Here is a 23,896-nt window from a genome sequence, read left to right on the forward strand (position 1 = left end):
GAAATTTAAAAGCCCAGAAAAGAGCAGGGCAGAGTGGAGAGGACACAGGCGATAAGAGTATAATTTGACTGGGTCTTCCCATCCCAGAACTGTGTGACCCTGAAAAATTACTTATTAGTTTCCTTTATAAAATGACTGTAAACACAACAACTCAAAAGGTATTGTAGATTAAATGCCTAGCAAAGTGTTTGGCACTTATTAGGGGCTTGATAGTAAAATTTCCTATGATCCCTCCTCTGGAGCGCTGGCTCATTCTGCTACTCCGAGCTATGGGTCTGACATGCTGTCTTTAAAAATGTTTCCTGAATGTCTGCATGCACCTACACCACACAGTGTGTAAAACAGAGGAAAACAAGTCTTAGCACTAAGAACTTTAATGAAAACTTACACCAGATTTTATCAAATTCAACAAGCAGAGGGAAAAGCCTTCCTAAATTATAATCTGTCAGCAATTCATTTGTACATCCAATGCTATAACAGGCTACACACCAAAATTTTCACATCAAAACCAGGTTCCTGCAATGGTTTCTTCTTGTGTTCAACACTGTATTGAGTGATTGAGTCCAGTTTCTATCTCTTGTATGTTTGGTTGATTTTTATCCTAAATCACTGAGCAGCACTCCAGATCCCACAAACTTAAATAATGCCGCTGCCCTTCATGTTACTATAGGTACATTCTCATGGTAGCTTACAAGTCACGCAATCTAGATCTACACCCCGGAGGTTTACCCAGATCAAATTTGGACAGCTACAGGATTTTAGAGACAGAAGCTCTGAGGAATTAAGTGCCTTTTTCAAGGCCACAGAGCTAATTAGTGCCAGAACTAGAACCAGTATCCAAGCCTTTGATCCCACATTTAATGCTCTTTCCTTTTTAAATATTTCTTCTTGCCTGTTTTACACCTTCCAAACATACTTAAGGAGCACAGGAAATCTGAATACAGTAGGTACACACCTAATGTTAAAAATGGAAGCTAAGGAAGAATGCCTATGTAAGTTCTCTACCTGTGATGCAGCACAAGAGGACAATATCTTAACAAAGGTGCAACTCTATCTCACCTATAATTTTAAAATGAAGCCAAAGCAGAAATTGAAATATTATTTATTAAGCTGTTAGAAATATAAATGCAGCCATCAAGCAGAGTAAGTGCAGTAATGCCTATTAACTTTTATTCATGACTAGTGGGATCATCTAACTGTGGCCTACTTCCGGGCCTCCGATCCTAGGGGTGCTTTAAATGAACTTAGTCACCTGCTTGCAAGAGTTGATCAAACATGTCCACCGAAGCTTTGACTTTTCTGAGCTTAATTCGTTCCTTTAGGGCGGCTTCGCTTATATCTTCAATCTGAGGTTCAAAGTACTCAGGCATTAAACACTAGGAAAACAAGATGGTTAAAGTTACTACAAACAGGTAACGGCAAAATGCTAACTGGCAGAACAAAACTTTTATCACCAATAAACCAAAATAAAACTTCACCGTTCCATTCCATGTTTCATGCACAAGATACTATTTATCATTTTAACATGAATTTCTTTGTAGGAAATACAACTTAAAAAATATCTACCAAAAAACCTCGAGTCTACAAAACAAGATCGTTTAGCTATCTCAGCTTGGAGAGAAGAATTTAAAAGCACCCAAACATAAATATTTAATCCATATCTGAAGAATCCTATTTCCAACTAACCCTCCCAATTTCTAGTTGAACTTACTATATTTTCCCCTCATAAAACCACCCTCGCTCTTTTCCTCCCAATCTTGGTTAAAAGCGTCAGCATACAACTGGTTTCCAAAGGCAGAAACCTTTCATCTTTGATGCTGCTTTTACTCTAAACATTTACTACCACCAAGGTATGTACATTTTACCTCACTCACTAACTCATATACTCATTGAACACTTATTACTGTACCCCAGGCACGAAGCTAGGCACTGGGCATGTAGGGATGAAAGTCACTTTCTACCTTCAAGGTGCTCACAGTCTAATAAAGGAGGGAAACAATTATGACACAGTGTGAATGGTAAATGACGTAGGAGATCTCAGAGGTGTGAGACTGCTGCCGCCATGGAGGCAGGGGACCCATGGAAGGCTTCAAGCAAAAGTGAACTAAGCCCAGAAGAGTCACTGTTAGTCAAAAACATGATGGGGAAACAGGGGGCTAGCAAATGACATTCCATCACTGCCACTGGCTGAGTTCAGGATTTCAATATTTTTACCTACACAATTGCACTGGATTCCTGATTTGCCACTTGAGAAGCAGGAAGGCTGTGTTTGGGGAAGGAAGAAGATATGAGAGGGAGTAATCTTGGACATGGCAAGTCTGAGGTTACTATTTCCACTAATGAACTCAGGAGGGCAGAGGCACGTCTCTATTGTTTACCACGGTACTGACAGCACTAGGCACAATGCCTAACACACAGCAGGCACTGCACAAATCCTCTTCATGACTGTGGAACAGAGAGGTAGGTGGAAATCCGATTTGGAGTTCAAAGTAAAGGTGAAAGATTTATACAATCTAAAGAGAAACCAGAGTACTGGCGTTCAAAGTAGAAGGCTCTAGGTCAGATATCCCAGACTGCCAAATGCAGGATAGGGTCGTGGAAGCAGGAGTATAGACAGGAAAAAAGAGAACGACTGAGCATGGAAACCTAAGAAAGACACCAACACTTAAGGAGTTGAGAGAAAAGCTACTGAAAAGGAATAGTCAGAGGTAAAGATCCAAGAGTCTGGTGCCACAGAAGCGAAATGGGAAAAATAAGATAAGGAGCAAAACCATGAGTTTAAAAAAAAAAAGGTTTGCATTGTGAGCAAAGATAACTACATACATCAAAAGACTTTTCACCCAAATATTGAGGGCATTCAAATGACCACTCAAATGTTAGCCATGAAAGCTTGGTTTAGTTTATATTTGTATACAGCATTATCTAAAAATCACGATTACCTCTCCTTACCGGTATATGAGGTTCAGCTATGTCCTTCTGAAAATATTTGGGATGTGAATTAATAATAAACTTGGCTGCATTCTCCCCAGACTTCTTTGCCAACAAAAATGAACGCTATACAAAGAAAAAGATTTATACATAAATTGGTATTTACATGTAATTTAGACTCCAGAGAGCAGTTACACCCTCAGCAAGAATTAGCATTCTTTCCCCTAAAAAAAAGAATGCAACAATACACAGAAATCCAACTAGAAATTAAATTACATAATATTATATATCCATCTCTGCTACTGTGTGTCATATTTCAGGTCACATCTTGTATACAGCTTGAGGTATACAAAAACAATACATTTAAATTGAGTGGACTGCTCCAGTGTGAATGTGCCCGTGCCCTAAGTATTAAACACCAAAACCTTTCCATAGCCAATCTATAAAACTTTTTAATAAAAGTAATAAAAGATTCAGGAAATCTACCAATTTATCTATCACCATCTGTAAACTTTCCAAAGATTTTTACAACTAAGTTAAATTATATACGCACTCTTGTACCCAAACCAGCAAGAAAAAACATAATATTAGAAAAGTTACATGAAAATACTCACAGATTCCAGAGAAGATGCTGGTATGAGATAAGGATCATCTTGAAATGCGTAAGGGGCAGCTGTGGTATCCTGTAAAGACACAGAAGTCTCTTTAGCTGGATTTTTTGTTTTTTTGGCGAGGAAGATTGGCCCTAAGCTAACATCTGTGTCCATCTTCCTCTATTTTCTATCTGGGATGCCTCCACTGCATGGCTTGATGAGAGGCGTGTAGGTCCACATCCTGGATCTAAACCCATGAACCCTGGGCTGCTGAGGCAGAACACATGAACTTAACCACTACACTACTGGGCCGGCCCCATCTTTAGCCAGATTTTTAATAAGAGGACCTTGTGAGTTTTGGTGATGACCCAAAATTCTGTTAAATAAGTTTTAATTACACATGTAACACATATGCAGAAATATGTACATACGTACGTTTGTGCGTGTGTATGTGTGTAGAGACAGACAGACAGACACTGATACCTGTACTATACTCTCGGCTCTGTAAGACTAGGTTGTAACTATGCACAACTTAAAGCAAACAAAGGCTCAAGCTCCCATGACCGCTTCTTAAGATTTAAGCCTGCTAGCACCAGGGACTATTGCTGTTTTAAACTAAAGATCCTCTGACTTAACTTGTCTGGGCAACAGTTTCCAGCATTAGGGTTTCCCTCAAAGCATGGCTGCTACCCAAGAGCCCCTCCCCCAAACGGAGCATACTACTGGGCCCTCTCAGGAGGTGGGAAGAGCAGCAGCTTCTTGTGTCCTGTTGTCCAAGGTTCTACACTTCTTTAAACTTTCTAGGTAGAACCCTAAGCAAAATCAACTCTCCAGCACCACCGGAGACTCACTCAAAACTGCCCCCAAATTACTTCCTCTACTCCTCTCCTCTACCTTGGAGCCCCCTTTACTGGGCTTCCTCAGACCTCTGTTCCATAGGAAAAACTCCCCCTATATCCTGAATCTCTTCTGACTCTCCCTTGATGCCTCGTCTTATTGACCAGGGTAGAGACTTCCCTGTGGCTCTGAGGGAAGGCCGCTCAAACCTAGGACCCAGAGGCAGTGTTTGGGGGGGTGGGGGGGGGGGCCCGACTTCCTACTGCCACTTTCAAAACCCACGTCCCTTCACCTTCCTCATCTGAGGCTCACTTCATCTGTTCACACCTCTCTACCAAGACGAGGCAGGTATGCAATGGTAAACCAGGGGGAGCAGTTCTAGGTTAGCTGCCCTGCACTACGCTCCAATTACACTCAAACTGTGGCCTGGCTCCAGGGCTGACACTCTGCACCACCTTATTATAAATACATACCTGTTTACGGCCTCTAGCGTGGTGCATGCTGGACTTGTTTTAACTTACTAGACTTATTCTTCCTATTTGTCTCCCAATTTTCCTCCCTCAGCGACTTCCAAATCCTTTATGGTCTGAGAAACAACTCCACTCTGGCCCTGTAGCTCAGACACCTCAAACCAAATTTACACCCAAACCGAACTTCCCTGATAGCTATTCTCTCTCCTATCTTCTCTATCGCAGTGAACGGTACTGACCACTCAGCAGTCCAACCCAAAGATCCTCTCCCATCACTTCCACTTAACTAATCTGTCATCAGGCCCAGCTTAACATTCCCTACCTACTCCACTGTCCCTTACCCCAATTGCCACTGCCTTAGTTAGTATGTTCCTTATTCATTCATTCAGTATTTAATGAGCACCTCATATGTACCAACAACAAAATCCCACCCTTAGCTTACAATCTAGTAGGGAAAAAAAGAACTCCACAAAACAAACAAAATTATGTATATAGTAAATTAAAAGGAGATAACTGCTATGCAGAAAAATGAACTAGAGAGAGGATAAGAAGAAAACATCAGAAAAAGATATATACAGTTCTAAATCAGGTGTTCAGGGAAGGCCTCAAAGAAAAGGTGGTATTTAATTAGAGACCTAAAACGCGGAGGGAGCAAGTTACGTGGACATCTCACAGAAACTATTCCAGACAGAAGGAAGAGCAAACACGAAAGCCCTGAGGCAGATGCGAGCCTGCTGAGAAACTGAGCATCAGCCGGGAGGCACGCGGCTAGAGCAGGGTGAGCAAGGAAGACAGCAGGAGGGGCAGTCAGAGAAGTAATGGGGGGGGGGGCGGTGGATCACCTGGGGCCTTACGGGCCCACAGATGGACTTCAGTTTTTACTCCAATTACAACAAATGAGAAGCAGTCTTGAGTTCTGAGCAGAAGAGTGATGTGATCCAACGTTCTAGCAGGGTCACTAGAGCCGCTTACTGGAGACCAGTCTGTAGGGGGCTGAAGAAGTAGAGGGGACAGAGACTACTGTGATTAATCGAGGAAGTAAGAGACGGTGGTGGCCTAGATGACCAAGGTGATCATGGTGATGATGACAAGTGTTCAGACTCTGGAGATTGTGTAGAAAAGAGTTACCAGGCCTGAAACTGCTATCCTTAGAAAGGCTTGTTTGCAAGGCTGACCCTTGGCTGGCATCTGGGAACTTGGCTTTCAGGAGGGTTCCCACCATTCCCAGTACTGATAAGAACGGCTCCCTGTGCCTAAACTACTTGTACAAGGTGGTTTATGCTGATTATCTGCTTTCTTGCTAGGAGTCTGGAATTTTGGTATGTGCCAGGCAGAGGGTGCCTATGCCAATAAAAATCTCTGGGCACTGAGTCTCTAATGAGCTTTCCCTGCAGACATTTCAGACATGTTGTCACAACTCTGCTGGAGGAGTTAAGCATGTCCTGTGTGACTGACTGGGAAAAAACTGCTGGAAGCTTTCTCCTGGTTTCCTCCAGACTCTGCCCCATGTGCCTTTTCCCTTTGCTGACTTTGTTTTGTGTCCTTTCACTGTAATAAACCATAGCCGTATGACTATATGCTGAGTCCTCTGAGTTGTCCTAGCAAATCGCTGGACCTGGGAGTGGTCCTGGAGATTCCATGCACATATATTTTGATGGAAGAAAACAAAGAATTTATTAATGTGCAGCATGAGAGAAAGAGGAGTCAAAGATGACTCCCAGGATTTTGGCCTGAGCAACTAGAAGGATAGCAAAGAAATACATGAGGAGGTTTAGAGGGAAGGGGGTTTGCTTTTGGATATGTTAATTTTAAGATCTTTATCATACATCCAAGCAGAAAGGTTTCCCACTTCCATATTGCTGTCTTTTCTAAAATTTGTCTGATTAGGTCACACCACTGCTTAGAATTCTTCAAGGAACTTGGACAAGAAGCAAGTCCCTGGCACAGCATTTATGATCTTGCCCCATCTTTCATTTCTGTACCCCTCAAATCCTTGATTCCTACCAAACAAACTACTCATTCTGTGCCTGTCTGCTTCTCCCAAGAAAGTTCTTCTCCACTATAGTATCCTTGCTTCTCACCTTACAAGCATCAATCCAATTACAAGCTCTTCTGGAAGTCCTTTCTCAGTCCAGGTTATGTACCCTCTTCTCAGTGCTTCTTCAGTCTCCCTCTCTAGGAACTATGCAACAACTGTGTCTTTATTCTACATGCAGCGCAGTCCCTGGTACACATCCTCAGTGTAGAATATGTGGTTACTGAATGAATAAATGACTATCCCTTGGATTTTAAGGGCCCAAACCCAGACAAGTCAGACAATTGTACACAGAATTCTACAACAAGGTGAACCCTGGGCCATTCTCTATGAAAAACTGAGAACAATCTCAGAAGCCCATTTCTCTAGTTTACATTTCAGGTGCCTATTTATGGATAACTGACCTGCTGAAAATCTCAATGTCTTGGTAGTGTGGAGATGCAGTATTTTAAAACCTTTCCTCAGAAACTGCTAGGGTATATTAATAATATTTGGCCCAAGACTCCTTAAGTTTAACATTTACAACAGAAGAATAATTCTGGAAATCTGTGATAATGGCCTTAAAGAGAATCAGGATCCACATAGACGTTGTGGCAAAAGCAAGCACTTTTTTAGACATTTTCCCCACAGTTGAAATTAAAGGTATAGTATAGTTTCCAGCTAATGAAAAATACAATCAACCAGAAAGTTCCATTTCTGAGGCATTTACCATTTACCAAGGTTTCAGTTTACCTATCAGGCTACAAACTCTATTCTTGAATTGCCAACAGAGCAAATTATTGACAAATAAATCACTAACCTAGTTGTAGCAGTAAAATAGCTACTAGCATTTACTGAGCGTTTCCTTTGTGCTAGGCACTGTCCTAAATTCTTTCACACGTACTAAACATGTAATTCTCATCAAACCTTGAGGTTTGGTTTTGTAATTAATCCCCATTTTATATATAAGGGAACACAAACATCAGGAGATAAAGAACCTTTGTGATAAAGATCACAAAGCTAGTTGCTCACTATGATACAAAACTTCTGGCTCCAGGACCCACACTCTTAACCACTGCATTATTTAAAGCATGGTAGGTATACTATTTCTCAACACTGGTCTATGGATCATTTGCATTATAGTATCACACCCAAACCATCCCCAGGAACATGCATTTCAACAAGCTCTTCAGGTGACTAAGCTTAAAGATCACTGATATAGTCTCAAAACACTGAACTTGGAGACAAAAGACAACTAAGGCTTTAACATCTTAACCAGCCCCAAACTGGTTACTTTAAAAGCTTTAGTTTCTTCATTTGTCACAAGAAGGGACTGGATTAGATAACTTCTAAGAAAGTTTCTGGATCCACAACAGTTAACTTATGAATGATAAAGAGCTATAAACATTAAACGTATTATTAGCTGAGTTAGATTAAAAAGCCTAAAATTCCTACTTACCCTGTTTACTGTGGATGCAAGTGCCTGAAGAACAGCCACTTTATCCCTAAGAAGGAGAATCACAAGTTAACCCTTATCAGGGCTTTTCATTCCCAAAAAGTGAACACGTGATTCTACTCTCAGAATGGACTGGCCGATAAAAAAGTCCAAGTTTCAACTAAAGCCAGTTCTTATGTCTCAAGATCACCAGAATAACAAGTTAGAGAATGAGAAAACTGTCTAGTTCTTTTGCCTAAAGGTCGTTAGCACGTGTTCCTACTATGCTTTGCCTACCTCCTCTGGCCTGGTCCCTAATACCATCACCCAGAGCTAGCAGTTTCCACCCTCATCTCTTAAAACTGTATCTATCCTGAATCTTACCTCCTCCTATTTTCCTACCCATTCTTACTGCAGTTTCTGGACCAGTCTTGCCTTTATTATCTAAATTAGTGGCTCTTAATTCAGCTATATATGAGAATAAATGACAAGCTGCACTCTGAACTTATTGAATCAGAACCTCCGAGTTCCAGGCAGAACTGTCACATGCAATTTTACTAAATTCCCAGAGGATTCTGACGCACCTTCCTGGTTTAGAACCTCTCAACCTTATAACCTTTCTAAGAATTTCAGGCCAGCTGTCCACTGTGCCTATGGGTAGAGACCTTTACTGAACTACTGGAAAAGGGAGTTTCTTTGGAATAATTGACAAACAGGATGATTTGGTCTCAAATATATTTTTTATTCCTGTGTTAGACTTTAGGTGTTTCATTGCGAAAAGGGAAATACCAGAAAATTTAATAAACCCAAAGTATTTTTCTAAACAAAGTTTAACATAACATCTAGAAGAATACACACCATCTGAAAAAGACAAAAGAACATACAGGAAATTTTGTATTATAGCAAGACTGAGTAACTCCCTGATATATATAATATCCCCTGGACTTTCTATCATTTTTTTAAAAGATTGGCACCTGACTGAACATCTGTTGCCAATCTTCTTTTTTTTCCTTCTTCACCCCAAAGGCCCCCAGTACACAGTTGTATGTTCTAGTTGTAGGTCCTTCTGGCTCTGCTTTGTGTGATGCGGCCCCGCATGGCTCGACAAGCGGTGCCAGCTCCGTGCCCAGAATCCAAACTGGTGAAACCCTGGGCTGCCAAAGTGGAGTGTGTGAACTTAACCACCTGGCCACAGGGCCGGCCCCTTCTATCATTTTTTAAAGTCACATTTATGTAATTTCAGCAAGAGAAACAAAGACATTCATCTCAGCATTCCCTAACTAAACCTTACGTTAGCATACTTAAGTCTTATCAAGTGAGCACATCTTCATAACAAACTGAACAAATGTCAGTGAAGAAACTATGACAGATTACTCACCAGCTCTCTTTTTCTAAGGGTTATTTTTAAAACCAATTTCAACGAATACATTATTTTTTTAAGGATAAATTAGAATATTAGAGGTTATACTAAAGTGTCTGGTGTCATCTCGTGACCCCCCCTACTCCACTGTGAGTTTGTTTATACTGCCACAACTTTTTTTTTTTTTTAAAGATTTTATTTTTCCTTTTTCTCCCCAAAGCTCCCTGGGTACACAGTTGTATATTTTTAGTTGTGGGTCCTTGTAGTTGTGGCATGTGGGATGCCACCCCAGCACGGCCTGACAAGCGGTGCCATGTCCACACCCAGGATTCAAACCAGTGAAACCCTGGGCCGTCAAAGTGGAGTGTGCGAACTTAACCACTGGGCCACAGGGCTGGCCCCATCCACAACTTTTTAAGGTACTTTCACATACACGTACCGGCCATAAAAAACATATACTGTTATTCTGTATATGTGCTCATCTAAGTTGGTATTATCCATGTTACTATATACACACCTAATTAATTCCTTTAAACGTTGTATTGCATCATAACCATTGCTTCCTATCCACTAATTTATCTATGGGCATTTCGGCTGTTTCAAACTTGTTATTCTCAAATTATAAAGAACATTCTTAACCATGTCTCTTTGGGGATATATGCAAATGTTACTCCAGAATGGCTAACCAGTAAGGTACGCACATTTTAAACGGTGATTCTGTAAAATCTCCCCGCAAAGTGTTGCTCCAATTGACTGCCCTATCAACGAATGCATTTGGGCACTCATTTCTCCACATCCTCTCCCTGACAATGTGCTAAGTTTTAATATCCATTTATTTTATGAGCCCAGTTATCTATGTGTTGATTATATATCTATCCATATATGTATTGGTTATAATTGGGCTCCCTGCTCTCCCTATGGCTTCTTCCTGGTCTAAAAACATAAATTCCTGAGGCTAGAAATCATCACTTTTCCTGTAAAGAAACAGATAGTAAATATTTTGGGCTTTATGCGCCATAGGATGCTGTTGCAACTACTCAGTTCTACCAATGTAGCACAAAAGTAGCCACAGACAATAGTTAACAAATGTGTGAGGTTGTGTTCCAATAAAATTTTGGCTGACACTGAAATCTGAATTATTCATATAATTTTCATGTGTCGTAAAATAAATCTTTTGACTTTTTTCAGCTATAAAAAATCTAAAAACCATTCTTTGCTCATGGGCTGTAAATAAATAGGTCTCAGTTTGCTGACCAATGCTCTTTATCAACTACCTTATTTCTCCTGTTCTCACAGAGCACTTTTCATAGGCCTGCCTGCTTGGCCTCCTCGGACCACCAGATATATCACGATCATGTCCCACTCTCCCTTAGTGTTCTCTTTATCTCTAGGTCTCACACTTTAGGGTTCACAAGAATTACCTGCAGGAATACGCAGTTTAAACAAAATTCCCAGGTGATTCTGATGCCAATAGAATCATCTTACCCAATTAAGGTACCAGTAAATTCCTACCTTCTCCATAGAACTCAACTTGATCAGCGAAATACAACTGCTCTTGATTACATCACATCCTGTGCTGCTTCCAGTCATTTGTATAAGGTTAGGTGCACATGCAAAAGGTTAGGTATAAAGTATAAAATACAAAGTATAAAACAAGCAGACGACTCAGCTAGATCTTAAGCCATCTAAGCACACCCTCCAAATGCTGCTTCTTTTGTATTCCCTGTAGAACCTTCCTCAGGGATAGAGGCACAATGGGTTGCTAAGTGCTCTGGACTTGAATGCCATTCAGGAAAATGCCTCATTCATGGATATGCATATTCCTACTCTTATCTTGGTTCTGATTCTCTGTTAGGTCAGGGAAGACAGAAATGAACCTGAATATAACCATATATAACAAAATACTACGTAGTCACTAAAAACTAAAAGTAGAGCATACAGCTATACATCTGACAAATCAATTCTATTAAACCAAATGTATAATTTGTACAAAAAAAGTTATTCCCCAGAACTTTAAGATACTATCATCTACTGAGATCTGACTACGTGGTAGGCACTGTTCAAATGTTCATTTAATCCTTTGAGGTAGGTACTATCATTATCCACATTTTACTATGGCACAGACAAAGTAAGTAACCTGCTTGAGTAGTGTGATTGCTGATAATTTGTTTCCTTTTTGCGTGTTCAATTTAGCTCACCCTCCTTTTGGCAATAACTAGTAATTACTTTTGTAATTTAAGAAAGCTTTTTTTAAAAAAAAAAATCAACTTGAGCCTTCAGGTCATACTCAGAAAAGACTTGGCTGTTTGAGGGGCCTTCAAATGTATTCAATAATAGCACTGTAACAAATTTTGTGAAGTTTTACTTCTTATATAGTCAACAAATGTTGAATAAATAAGGCAATTTGTTCAAGGATCTATCCAGTGAATTAAAAAACGAAATTCCAGGGGCCAGCCCCATGGTGTGACGGTTAAGTCTGGCATGCTCTGCTTCGGCAGCCTAGGTTTGCATGTTCGGATCCCAGGCCCAGACCTACACCACTCGTCAGTCATGCTATGGCCGTAACCCACATATAAAATGCAGGAAGCCTGTCACAGATGTTAGCTCAGAGCTAATCTTCCTCAGCCAAAAACCACCACACACCAAACTAAATTTTGCAGTCCACACTATTTTATTTTACCTCATTAAACCATAAAGATAATCAGTCTCCCAACCATGTAAGAACTTTTTTAAAAAAGAAATTATTCTAATGATGATGCTCACGATTAACCATTATTATCTAACTATCAACTAAAACTTAGTGCAGAAGATCTTTCAACTCTTCAGTAAATCTCATGGCCCTGTTCACTCATTACTCTCTACCTTCCTCTTTTATGTTCTTTTAAACTCCCAAGCTTTTCTCCCCCCAGCTGTTCCCTCCCCAAGAAGGCTCTCCCATTGCTCTCTATATCACTGGCTCCTCACCTAGCAATGTTTCACTCATAATAAGTGCTCACCACTTACTGATTGAACACTGATTGATTACTCACCAAGTTTTCCTTTTTGGAATGATCACTTCTTCAATCCCTTAATGTGAAAAATAAAACAAAGTGAATCAGTTTCCCAATACTACTACTACAAAAAAGCACAATGTGTTAATACAAAAATGGAATTATACTCAACGTATTTTTACATACCTGTTACATCAGCTCCTTCAACATTTGGGAGGGCTGCACTTTCAGAATAAAATCTGCAAAAAATAAAAGCCCTAAAGCTAATATTCTTAATGAAGCTCCCACCTCACCTCCACCTATGTGCATCCTGAGCCCAAATTTTCCAATTATCTAGGACCGAACTGACTGGACAATTCATCTCAATGTACACTAAGAAGTCATGGCCTCAAGAGCAAATTCAAAACCATTATAAAATAGATACATGATACTGACACAACATGGTCAAAAACTTTTAAATCAGGCAATCTCCCTAAACAAAATTAAGGGAAAAAAAGGAAAATTTTAATAGCACTTGAACAATTTGAGCAGCTGATTTATAATAAAAGGGACTTTCAACTTTGGGAACCTAAAACATAGAGGTTAAGAGGGACAATTTAACAAGTTCTCGATTTCATGTGGATAATGCTCTAATGACAATAAAAGACTAACCCATTTATGACAAATTATGAAGCTAAGGGCTTTTATTACACTTCCGTCAACAATCAGGAATGTGCCAGGTACATACATCCTAATTTAAACTTGGAACTACTACTGTTTTTTCCCAAAATATAAAATCACTGATCCATGACTGAGTCTTAAAATGTTCTGATCATACTAAAAATACAGTCCACATACCACACAGATAATACGTACCATTATCTTGTGTATTTCTTTCCTAAGCGGCATTGGTACCATTCACAAAATTGTCGGGATATGATTAGGGAGAAAATTACTTCCTCTACTGGTATCTGGTCTCAGGCACCATTTCAAAATACTATTTCTCTGCTAGGGATCAACTTCAGGAAGGGATCAATTCTTTCAAATCACGCTATTTCCTTCTCATGACGTTAGGGGACACAGACCACTTTCGTCTTGTGGGTGAATGGTGAGGGAGGTGCTGCTGACAGGCAAAAGAAATGGGCAGAAAAATGTCAACACTGGGCACTACTGGGAAAAGGACGGGATTGAACAGCAGCATTAAGGCTTCTGCAGTACCAGGTGGAGCGTTTTTCTTTTTTGAGGAGAGCTGAGAGTATTACATATAAAATGTATACTGTAAGTTAAGCATCTCACTTATTCCTCAGTTTTTCAGACGGTTATTACTAACTCCAGTCTACAAATGAGGAAATTTTGTTTGCTATCATCCGACTAAGGAAATGGCAAACATCGAATCTAAAATTAGGTTTTTCTCAACTTTTAACTACAAATTACTGCCTCTCATGTTCCCACAACACCAGTGTTCGCACAGAGTGAAAGTAACTACACAAATGATACGTTTCCAAGCTGTAACAATCACAGCAATCCATAAGGCGTGTTCAGATCTTTTAAACTTGCCGGTTTTATGAACACCTGGATAATATCTCAGGCCAAACATCCCCACAATATCCAGCACAAGTGGCGCTCATAAACTGCCTTTAGTTTGGGAAAATGTTCTGAGTTCTCTACGCTCCTCCCGGCTGAGTGAAAACAAGCGAGGGCAAATAATTTTCTTCTTTAAAAATCTGGGATGAAATTGCTAATACTCACACTAACTAGAATGCTGGCTCCACGAGAGCAGGATTCTAGTCTTGCCACCAGTTCTAACTCCTGGATACGCGAGCCAACCAATAAATATCTCCCCAATAAACGCCTCTGGGTCCCTTTTTCAAGGACGCGGGTTTCGCGCGCCGGGTTTTCTGAACACGAGGGCCGCGAGAGCGCACATGCGCATTCCACTCCGTCCGTACCTAGCTGCACAGCTCTCGAGAAAAAGGGATACATAGAACTAAGTTGACCCTGGGTCTTCTTTCCCAAGCGTCGATTCCCCAAGCTTCTATTACCTGCAACTGGGGGCCTGTTCACATGGATCTGCCCTCCGACTCTTCAGCGGCAAGCAAAGCCTGCAGCGGACCCTCAGCCAACGAGCCGACGCTGCCGCTGCCATCTTTGCTCTCTTCGCACAGCACGTTGGGAAAGCACGACCTCGACCTTCCGGGTCGCCAAGGGAAGGGGGGGAGGTGGGCGGGGAATAGCTCGGCTATTGGCTGAGACGGAACATGATAAAAGCAATATAAAGTAGGAGGTAAGAAGCTCATGGTTTGAAAGACTTTGTTACGGAAGTTAAAGGCTCCATACACCTCATTTGCCTCGAATAAATTTTGTAAAACGATTAGTATAATGTATTATATATCTTCGGTTGTTTTCAAAATAAAAGGGCGAGTGAGAGTCGTGAAATTATTTTCCTCCCCCCCCAGAGGAGAGGTGATCTCATCCACGTAAATCTCATTCCCGCGAGCATTTCTCGCGCGCAAGCGCAGTTTAAAATCACATGGTGGTTGCGAGGATGAGGTTGTGTTAAGGCTTTACTAGTGCTGACTGGCGCTTCTCTTTGGGTGTCTGAACTCAAGACTAACGGACGATGTTGGGCTCAAAGAACATGCCCTGGCGGCGGCTGCAGGGCATTTCATTTGGGATGTATTCGGCTGAAGAGCTCAAGTAAGGAGTTGGTGGGGAGCGTGCAGTTTGTCTCCTGAGGTCTGCGCCATAAACTACTGTTCCCGAAAGGTCTTGGGCCCGGTTTATCCTCTGAGTCTCTGGTTGTGCGGCGCGCGGCCTGCTGGGACCCGTAGTTCCGGGAGGAACGTCTTGCGTTCGCGTGCATTGCCTAGAACCCGAAGGGGCTGCGAAAGCGTTTGCGCTGGGGAGGCGGGGATTCCCGTATTGCCGCGTTATCGTCCTCCAGTCGCCTCGTTAATTAACCAGCGTTTGTGGAGTTACTGTAATGTCTCTGACGCGGTCAATTAAGCACGTAATTAGTCTCCTCTTCTCTGTAAAGTGACCATCCTTTAAGACTCAGTTCAGGGGACAACTCTATGCTAGGACTCCTCTGTATTCCCTGCTTAGTTACTAAATCAAGAGGGCTCTTCTATTTCTGTGACAAGTACTTCTTCCTTCCTCCTTACTCGGTCAGTTTGTCAACTCACAAATATTTATTGATGATCTAGTTTTTGTCAGGCACTAAGCTAGGCGTTAGTGACACATTGGTGGGAAAGGTCCTTCCATTCATGGCTTATATTCGAATTCGTCTTAGGCTCCTTAATCTGATTCCTTTTCTGCTTAAATCTTGGTGTTCCTTGAGGTTCTGTTCTGGTCATATTGCTTTTCTTGTCCTAAATGTTGTCCCTAGACAATTTCACCACTTTCATGATTGATAAACTCTCAAATTTAAATCTCCAGCCAGATTTCTTTTCCTGGTTTCCAGACTGATTTGTTTAGCTGTTTTCTAGACATCTCTACTTGAATTTCACACAGAGACCTTAAACTCATGTACCAAAAACTCAGCATGCACCTCCCCTCCCCACCGTCTCCCTGCAAAGGGAAGGGGAACTTGCCCTTCCAAAATGATGTACCTAGTCTAGGGCAAAATGGTCACTATTTTGTGACTGGGAAATAATTTTAGACCTGTGTCTCCTGACACCTGATTTACTTATTGGGTTCTCACTGTGTGTCACCTACATACCTATTTGTTCTATACTCTCCTTTTATTGCTACTGCTGCTACTTTAGACTAGGCCCTTGTCTCTTGTTTGAATTGTCTTTTCCTTCCACACCCACCGTTACACCTGTTCAGTCCATCTTGCACGTTGCTGTCAAAATTATTCTTCCAAAGTGCAAATTTTATTATGCTGCTGTCACCCTTAAAACCGTCTAGAGGCTCTTCGTTTCCCTGAGGTAAAGGATACTTTCTTAGCTTAGCCTACAAGTTCTCCCGTGATCAGGTCATTGCTGATTTTAGCTTTAACAATCATCCCTTTCTTAACCCTACTAAACCACTTGCACATTCCAGAAACTGCCATCAGGTTTCAACATCTGAGCCTTTGTTCAGTCTGTTTCCTCTGCATGCAGTGTCCTCTCTGCCAGAGGCACGTGCTTACTTGTCTCTCTCCCCACCTTCAGCAGACATCTGGAACGCATCTCTTCCACTCCTAAGGCTCAGCCCAACCTTTCTTATTTTCTGAGGTCTGTCGACACCTAGTACAGTCACCTGTCATGATGCCTCAGTCGCTTTTTGTGCTTGTTTATATTTGTGTTTTCCTCCACTAGCCTTGAGCTTCCTGTATGTCTCGTTCCTTTCTCTTATGTTGACTCTGGTTGAATGAATGGATGAGTAAACTCTTGAGTTGCAGCTCTGGTGACATTGGGAACAGTGTGCTAGCCCAGAAATTCCAGTTATATTATCACCATCCGTAAATAGATACAATTTCATCCAAAAGCAAAAGTGTTTTAGGTTACTTGAGTTTTTTAGAGGATAATAGTGGAGTTTTCAGACAGTGAACTGGATGAGCAAATTTATACCCATGAGTAACACTGTAGACATATTTGGGTCCAGGGTTGAGGAATTATATTAATTATGCTACCTTTTATTGTGCTGGGGTCTCATAGCTTTCCATCTCACTCGGAGTGAAAGCCAGGTCCTTGAAATGGCCTGGAAGGGCTATTCTGGCCCCTGCTACTACTTCTCTGAACTCACCTCTATTCCTGCCACTCTGGCCTCCTTGCTGTTCCCAGAGCACCATAGGTACAATCCACCTCAGGACCTTTGCACTCCCTCCTTCTTCCTCCTGTACAGCCCTCTGCCCAGGTGACTGCATGGCTTGCTCCCTCATCTCCTTCAGGCCTTTGCTCAAGTATATCCTTCTTAGTGTGGGCTTCCCTGACCACTGGCACACCCTATCATCCTTCCTCTTTCCTGCTTTATTTTTCTCCATAGCACTGTCTGCCATCTAACAGACAATATACTTATACGTTTTGGGTTTTGTCTGAATTCCTTCCTCCAATAGAATGTAAAGCCCACAAGTATAGGAATTCTTGTCTGTTACCCAAGTATCTAAAACTGCCTTTGGCACACAGGAAGCACTTGACAAATATTTGTTAAATGCTTGCATGAGTGGATGGAGGAGCTATCTGTTCAGCACTCGGCACTTTCAATCCTTCTTAGAACCATTTTTAGTGGTGTCTTTGGTTACAGGAGAGGAAATTCAGGGCCAGAGAAGAAAGTGAGTCTCTAAGAAGCAGCAAAGGTCGTTCTCAAACCCAAGTCAGTTAGTCTCCAACTCTGTTCTCTAGTGTAGTCCCTGCTGGTTGCGTCTCTTCTCCATCCCATTGCTGCAGTGCTTAGAGGGACTGTCTCCTCTTCCCCAGCAAGACAGGGGAACTTTGTTCAAATCACTGTATTTTATGTACGTTATCTTCTGATCATCAAGGAGCCGCTGCAAGGCCCAGTTTTTAGTAAGAAAAAAGGCTAAGTAGTTTGTCCAGGGTTGCCCAACTTAAGGTTGCAGCTAGGCTCTCGATTTGTGGGAGGAGACCACACACACGACATGGGGTTAGATTTGACTTCTTGTGTCATTAGCTTACTGGTAGCAAAGTGATCTTGTAGACAAGAAGCACAGCAATGGGTGTCCATGTAGCCTCCCTTGGCTCTCAGAGTGACACCGCCCAGGCAAGAAAGGTTCTTCCAGATCTGAGCACTTAGTTCTTGATGTGCCCCCATCATTTTATACACAGTTCACAAGTCACCATTCAGGAAGAACTTAACTGTTTCTGGGCTTCATGAAAGGGAATGTTTGTGCTTCCCTCAGTAGGGGGCTCTCCTCTTCCCCATTAGGGCCTACTTGCTGATTGATTACAGCAGGAGATTGGGGTCGGTGCCCAAGTGTCCCTGAACAGTGACTCTACTGCTAGCTTTCCAGTGTTCTGGAAAACCCATTTCCCTGTACTCCCTCCTAGTTGGGAGCGGATTTAGAGCTCAGATCTTTCTCACCCCAAAGCCGTGTTCTTTCTAAGAGCTGCTTCTGCCCTGCCAGGCCCCCAGTTGTGAGAGGAGTGCTGTGGTGTAGCAGTGAGGGCGGCAAGAAGCCCTAACAACAGCCTGTTTTTATGTCAGGGAAGTTGTTAAGTTGGGTGTTTATCTCTTGGAGACTGCCTCTTATGAATTCTACACCCTAGTTATCTTGTGAAAGTCAAGGTCTGCCTCCCCCATAGAGAGACTGAGGATGAGGACCAAAAAAATACGTTCAATTTTGGATGTGAGCTATTTGCGTTGCCTTTATAAGCATAGGACGTAATTCTGCCAGTTAGCACAAGTCTGTACTGGCCCCACCTGTCTGTTCTTTTTCCATCATTGTAGCTCCAGCAAGGGAAGTGAAGCACCAACTTACAGAACATGATAGGGAGCAGACGTAGTGGTGAAAGACTTTCATCAGGGCTTAGTTAACATTGCTTTACACAGTACATGTTTTCCTTATTGGTAGTTCCAGTTAAGTTTTGGAGCTCACTGTCAAAGGAACAAGAAGGAAATGCAGATGAATATTTGTCCAACTATGGAGGAGAGGGACTTAGCCTAAAGGTAGTAAGGAAAGTGCCTTGGAAAAGACCTGTGAAACTTTTTTATTTTTTAATTTTTTTGCTGAGGAAGATTTGCCCTGGGCTAACATCCACTGCCAATCTTCCTCTTTTTGTGTGTGAGCCACCATCACAGCATGACCACTGACAGATGAGTGGTGTAGGTCTGTACCCAGGAACCAAACCTGGGCCGCTGAAGTGGAGTGCACTGAACTTAACCACTAGACCACCAGGGCTGGCCCTGACCTGTGAATTTAACTCATTAAAAATTTTTAAACTTGATGCAAAGAATACCATCAAGAAAGTGAAAAGACAAGAATGGGAGAAAATGTTTGCAAATCGTATATCTGATAAAGAACTTATGTACTGAATATATAAAGCGTTCTTTTTTTTCCCCCTGCTTTTTCTCCCCAAATCCCCCCAGTACATAGTTGTATATTTTAGTTGTGGGTCCTTCTAGTTGTGGCACGTGGGACGCCACCTCAACGTGGCCTGACAAGCAGTGCCATGTCGGCGCCCAGGATCCGAACCAGCGAAACCCTGGGCCACCGAAGTGGAGTGCATGAGTTTAACCACTCGGCCACGGGGCCAGCCCCTAAAGCACTCTTTCAACTCAATGATGAAAAGGCAAATAAGCCAATTAAAAAACGGGTAAAGGATTTGAATAGATATTCCTCCAAAGAGGATATATAAATGGCCAATAAACACATAAAGAGATGCTCAATATCTCTTAGTCATCAGGGAAATGCACATCAAAACCACAGTGAGATAGTATATCACACCCACTAGGATGGCTAGAATCAAAAAGTCAGCAAAAAGTGTTGGCAAGAATGTGGAGAAATTGGAGCCCTTGCATATTGCCGGTAGCAATGTCAAATGGTGCAGCTACTTTGGAAGAGCGTTTGGCACTTCCTCAAAAAGTTAAATATGGTGTTACCATATGACCCAGCACTTCCACTCTTAGGTATATATCCAAGAGAAATGGAAAAATACATCCACACAAAAACTTGTGCACAAATGTTCCCATCAGCATTATTCATAATAGCCAAAAATATGGAATTAACCCAAAAGTCTGTCAACTGATGAATAAATCAAATATGGTACATCCATACAGTGGAATATTATTTGGCAATAAAAAGAAACGAAGTACAGATACATGCTACAACCTAAATGAACCTTAAAAACATGCAAAGTTCAAGAAGCCAGTTTCAAGAGACCACATATTGATTCTGTTTATGTGAAATGTATGGAACAGGCAAATCTCTGGAGACAAAAAGTAGATTAGTTGTTGCCCAGGACTGGTGAGGGAGGTGGAGAGGGATGGAGAGTGACTGCTAATGGGTACAGAGTTTCTCTTATTGGGGATGAAAATGTTCTAAAATTAGATTGTGATGGTTGCACAACTCCATGTTATACCAAAAAACACGGTGTGTACACTTTAAATGGATGAATTGTATGGTATGTGAGTTATATCTCAAGCTGTTAAAGAATTTATAAACTTTCACATATGAAAAATGACAAATCACAAGTTATAAACTAGGAAAAATATTTGCCACCATTATGGTAAAAGGTTAATGTCTGGGGCCACCCCCGTGGCCAAGTGGTTAAGTTCGTGCGTTCCGCTTTGGAGGCCCAGGGTGTCGCCAGTTCGGATCCTGGGTGCGGACATGGCACTGCTCGTCAAGCCATGCTGAGGTGGCGTCTCACACCCCACAACTGGAAGGACTCACAACTAAAAATATACAACTGTGTAGCAGGGGGCTTTGGGGAGAAAAAGGACAGATAAAATCTTTAAAAAAAAAAAAAAGTTAGTGTCCCCCTGTGTAATGATCTCATGTAAGACAATAATGAAAACATTAAGATTTTAATTAAAAAAAATGAAGGACCAAAACAACTTTTAAAAAATACCATAATTTAAAACTTAATTAACATGTCATTGGGTTACCCCCTCCCCACCGAGCTTTAAATTTGGGAAGATTTTTAAGTGCCAAGACACAGTGCGGGTTAGGACAGAGGGGCAATCTACTGTTAGCCCACCTTTTCTGGAATGCAAGGTGCCAGAATATCAAAAACAAAAAAAATATCAAAAAACAGTTCGCACCCTTTCATTCAGGGATTACACTCCATTGAAGATAAATTATATTTTTAGGAAATAGTTAAAAGTTTGACTTATTCTATGTAAAAATCTTTACCCAGATAGGTATCATAAGCTTACCTGTAATAGTTTCGTTAAATGAATTATATTGCCATATAATGAAAAATTTTGCAACTTTTAAGCATTACGTTTCCAAAGAATTTTTAGTGACATAAAAACACTCTTTTAATGCTAACTTAAAATGAACAAATGCAATGCTAGAAATAACGAATGTTCCCAGTTACGTTTTGAAAAAATGTATCTGTAGAAAAAAGTCTGTGAATGTTAACAGTGGTTTCCTCTAGATCATGAGATTTGGATGATTCGCCTTTGTCTTTATTTTCTAAATCAGGAAAAAAAAGTTTAAAAAGCAAACAGCGTGAATGTGGTTTTGGTAAAAGTAGTTTGTTAGGTGTCCATTGGGAGCCCCCTTTAACCCGAACGTAAAATACTGTGATGAAACCTTTAGTAAAGCAGGTTATATTTCTCAAAGGTTTGCACATTTGTGTTTAATTTTCCTCAATTTACTATTCCTGCACACGGGGATTTTTGGGTCCCCTCCCTTTTATTGCACTCGGTGGGCTTTGGAGTCAGGTCTGGTCATATCCTGCCTCCCTCCACCCCATCCTGGCTGTATCACCTGGATTGACTCAACTAACTGCTCTGAGCTTCAGTTTCCTTCTCTGAAAAATGCATATAGTGATGCCCATCCCAGAGGGTTAAAGTCAGACTAAATGCTGCTTGTAAAGCATTTGGTGTGTAGTAGGCATGTAACATTTTTTTTGGTAAACAAACAGTCTTCCAGTGTACTCAGTGCAAGATTTGCACTAAATGTGTTTTTTGAAGATTTTATCACTCTTAATTATTCGGCGCACATTTATTGAGCAACCGCTGTGTGCAGGCTCTGTGCTAAGTGCTAAGCTTCATTGGTGAGCAGGGCCGACACAGACTCTGCCCCCTGGAGCTATCAGCATGTCTGGGGAAACCGACATACAATTATCATGTGACCACAGTTTTGTACATGCCAAAGAGGAAACGTCCAGGAAGTTGGGTAACCTTTTTCCCTTGGTCTTTTCTGTCTCCTTAGGAAATTAAGTGTTAAGTCCATTACGAACCCTCGATACCTGGACAGCCTGGGGAACCCATCAGTGAATGGCCTATACGATTTAGCTTTGGGCCCCGCGGACTCCAAAGAGGTGTGCTCCACCTGTGTGCAGGACTTCAACAACTGCTCCGGCCACCTGGGCCACATTGAGCTTCCACTCACCGTGTACAACCCTCTCCTCTTCGATGTATGTTCTTCCCTGGGCCACCCTGGATGTGTGGGTCTCAGGGCTACTGGTGGGATTCGTGAGTGCCACCCCTCTCCCCACAGGAGTTGTCTGAGGAGGTTAGCTCCAGACATTTTGAGTTAAAGTGCTCTTTACCATGAGATTTAAATCCTTGAGGAGCCAAAGCTGGTAAATTCAACGTGGTCTGCAGCCCTAACCAATGAATTCTAGTTTGATTCCATTTGAGAAGAGCCACATCTTGGTTCTGTTCACACGGGAGGAAAAAAGCTTTCAGGTTCATCACCTTTGCCTTAGGTTTCAGGGGCTCCATGCCCTTCAGGAATCTGGGCAGAGCCTCCCTGGCAATTGAGGGATCTTTGGAGTTTTCCAAGCCTCTGAGTCCTTAAGGTGAAGTTATAGACTCTTGCTTGGTGGCAGGAGGAGCAGGGCCCTGGAAGGCCCAACAGTGAGCTAAGAATGCAGCTCTTGTCTGGAGTCCTGCTTGTGTATTTTCAGCACTTTCTATCAGTTAACCTGGCCTCAAGGATTTGTTTTAAACTGCAGATGATAGTGTACATGATTTCTGTCTGTTAGTCATATTAAGGAAAGAGAATCATTTTCATTATTTAGTATTAAGTATTTAGTACTTAATTAAATAAAATAAAGTTAGTTTGTTACTTTAGACCCAAATTAAATTTCAAATTTTAATGAATTAAAATGAAACCTTAAGAGAAAATAGGAAAATTTATCTGTTCTTAGGGTCAGGAAGGGCTTTCTGGGTATGGAGGCTGAAGTGGAATTCTTAAAGGGGTAAACTGACGCATGCAAGCAAAAATTGTGAGTACATTGGAAATCACCTTGATGCTACATCACCTTCTAATATCCTGCTGCTTTTTCTACCCTCTCTTCAGAAACTCTACCTGCTGCTCCGGGGCTCCTGTTTGAACTGCCACATGCTGACTTGCCCCCGGGCTGTGATTCACCTCTTAGTCTGCCAGCTGAGAGTTCTGGAGGTCGGGGCCCTGCAAGCAGTGTACAAGCTGGAGAGAATTCTGAACAGGGTAGGTGGGTCGTGGCTGTCATGGAAATCAGGCAAGCCAGGGTGGTGGAAACAAGAGCTGCTTGTGTGTTGTCCCCATGAACTGCCAGCCTAATAGTCACCAGAATGTTTGATCTTTATGTCTTACATACCAGTAAGCTGGGTGTGAAAACATGAAGCATAAGAATAATTAAAGAACGTTAATGAAAACAACATTGAAATATTTTGTCATTTTCCTCAT

At 41.6% G+C, this 23,896-nt stretch overlaps 2 protein-coding genes across 4 annotated transcripts in view; one reads left to right on the plus strand and one right to left on the minus strand.

Moving 5' to 3' along the window:
* Positions 1 to 14,790, minus strand: part of PTCD3 (pentatricopeptide repeat domain 3) — a 30,806-nt gene extending 16,016 nt beyond the window's left edge. For 2 of the 3 annotated variants that reach the window (XM_044772780.2, XM_070511818.1), the window contains exons 1-7: positions 14,649 to 14,790; positions 12,814 to 12,884; positions 12,667 to 12,703; positions 8,302 to 8,347; positions 3,543 to 3,611; positions 2,950 to 3,054; positions 1,253 to 1,376 (exon numbers count right to left, since the gene is read on the minus strand). In XM_044772780.2, the coding sequence (XP_044628715.1) occupies positions 1,253 to 1,376; positions 2,950 to 3,054; positions 3,543 to 3,611; positions 8,302 to 8,347; positions 12,667 to 12,703; positions 12,814 to 12,884; positions 14,649 to 14,752 (556 nt within the window). In that variant the 5' untranslated portion in view covers positions 14,753 to 14,790. The remainder of the gene's footprint in view (positions 1 to 1,252; positions 1,377 to 2,949; positions 3,055 to 3,542; positions 3,612 to 8,301; positions 8,348 to 12,666; positions 12,704 to 12,813; positions 12,885 to 14,648) is intronic. The other variant, XM_014852805.3, reaches the window with a different exon arrangement.
* Positions 14,791 to 15,113: 323 nt separating this feature from the next.
* The window catches only part of POLR1A (RNA polymerase I subunit A), a 75,910-nt gene continuing 67,127 nt past the window's right edge, over positions 15,114 to 23,896 (plus strand). The window contains exons 1-3 of the mRNA XM_014852806.3: positions 15,114 to 15,303; positions 22,433 to 22,637; positions 23,528 to 23,677. Of these exons, the coding sequence (XP_014708292.3) occupies positions 15,227 to 15,303; positions 22,433 to 22,637; positions 23,528 to 23,677 (432 nt within the window). The 5' untranslated portion in view covers positions 15,114 to 15,226. The remainder of the gene's footprint in view (positions 15,304 to 22,432; positions 22,638 to 23,527; positions 23,678 to 23,896) is intronic.

The sequence above is a fragment of the Equus asinus genome, chromosome 6 (genome assembly GCF_041296235.1).
Source record: "Equus asinus isolate D_3611 breed Donkey chromosome 6, EquAss-T2T_v2, whole genome shotgun sequence".
NCBI lineage: Eukaryota > Metazoa > Chordata > Mammalia > Perissodactyla > Equidae > Equus > Equus asinus.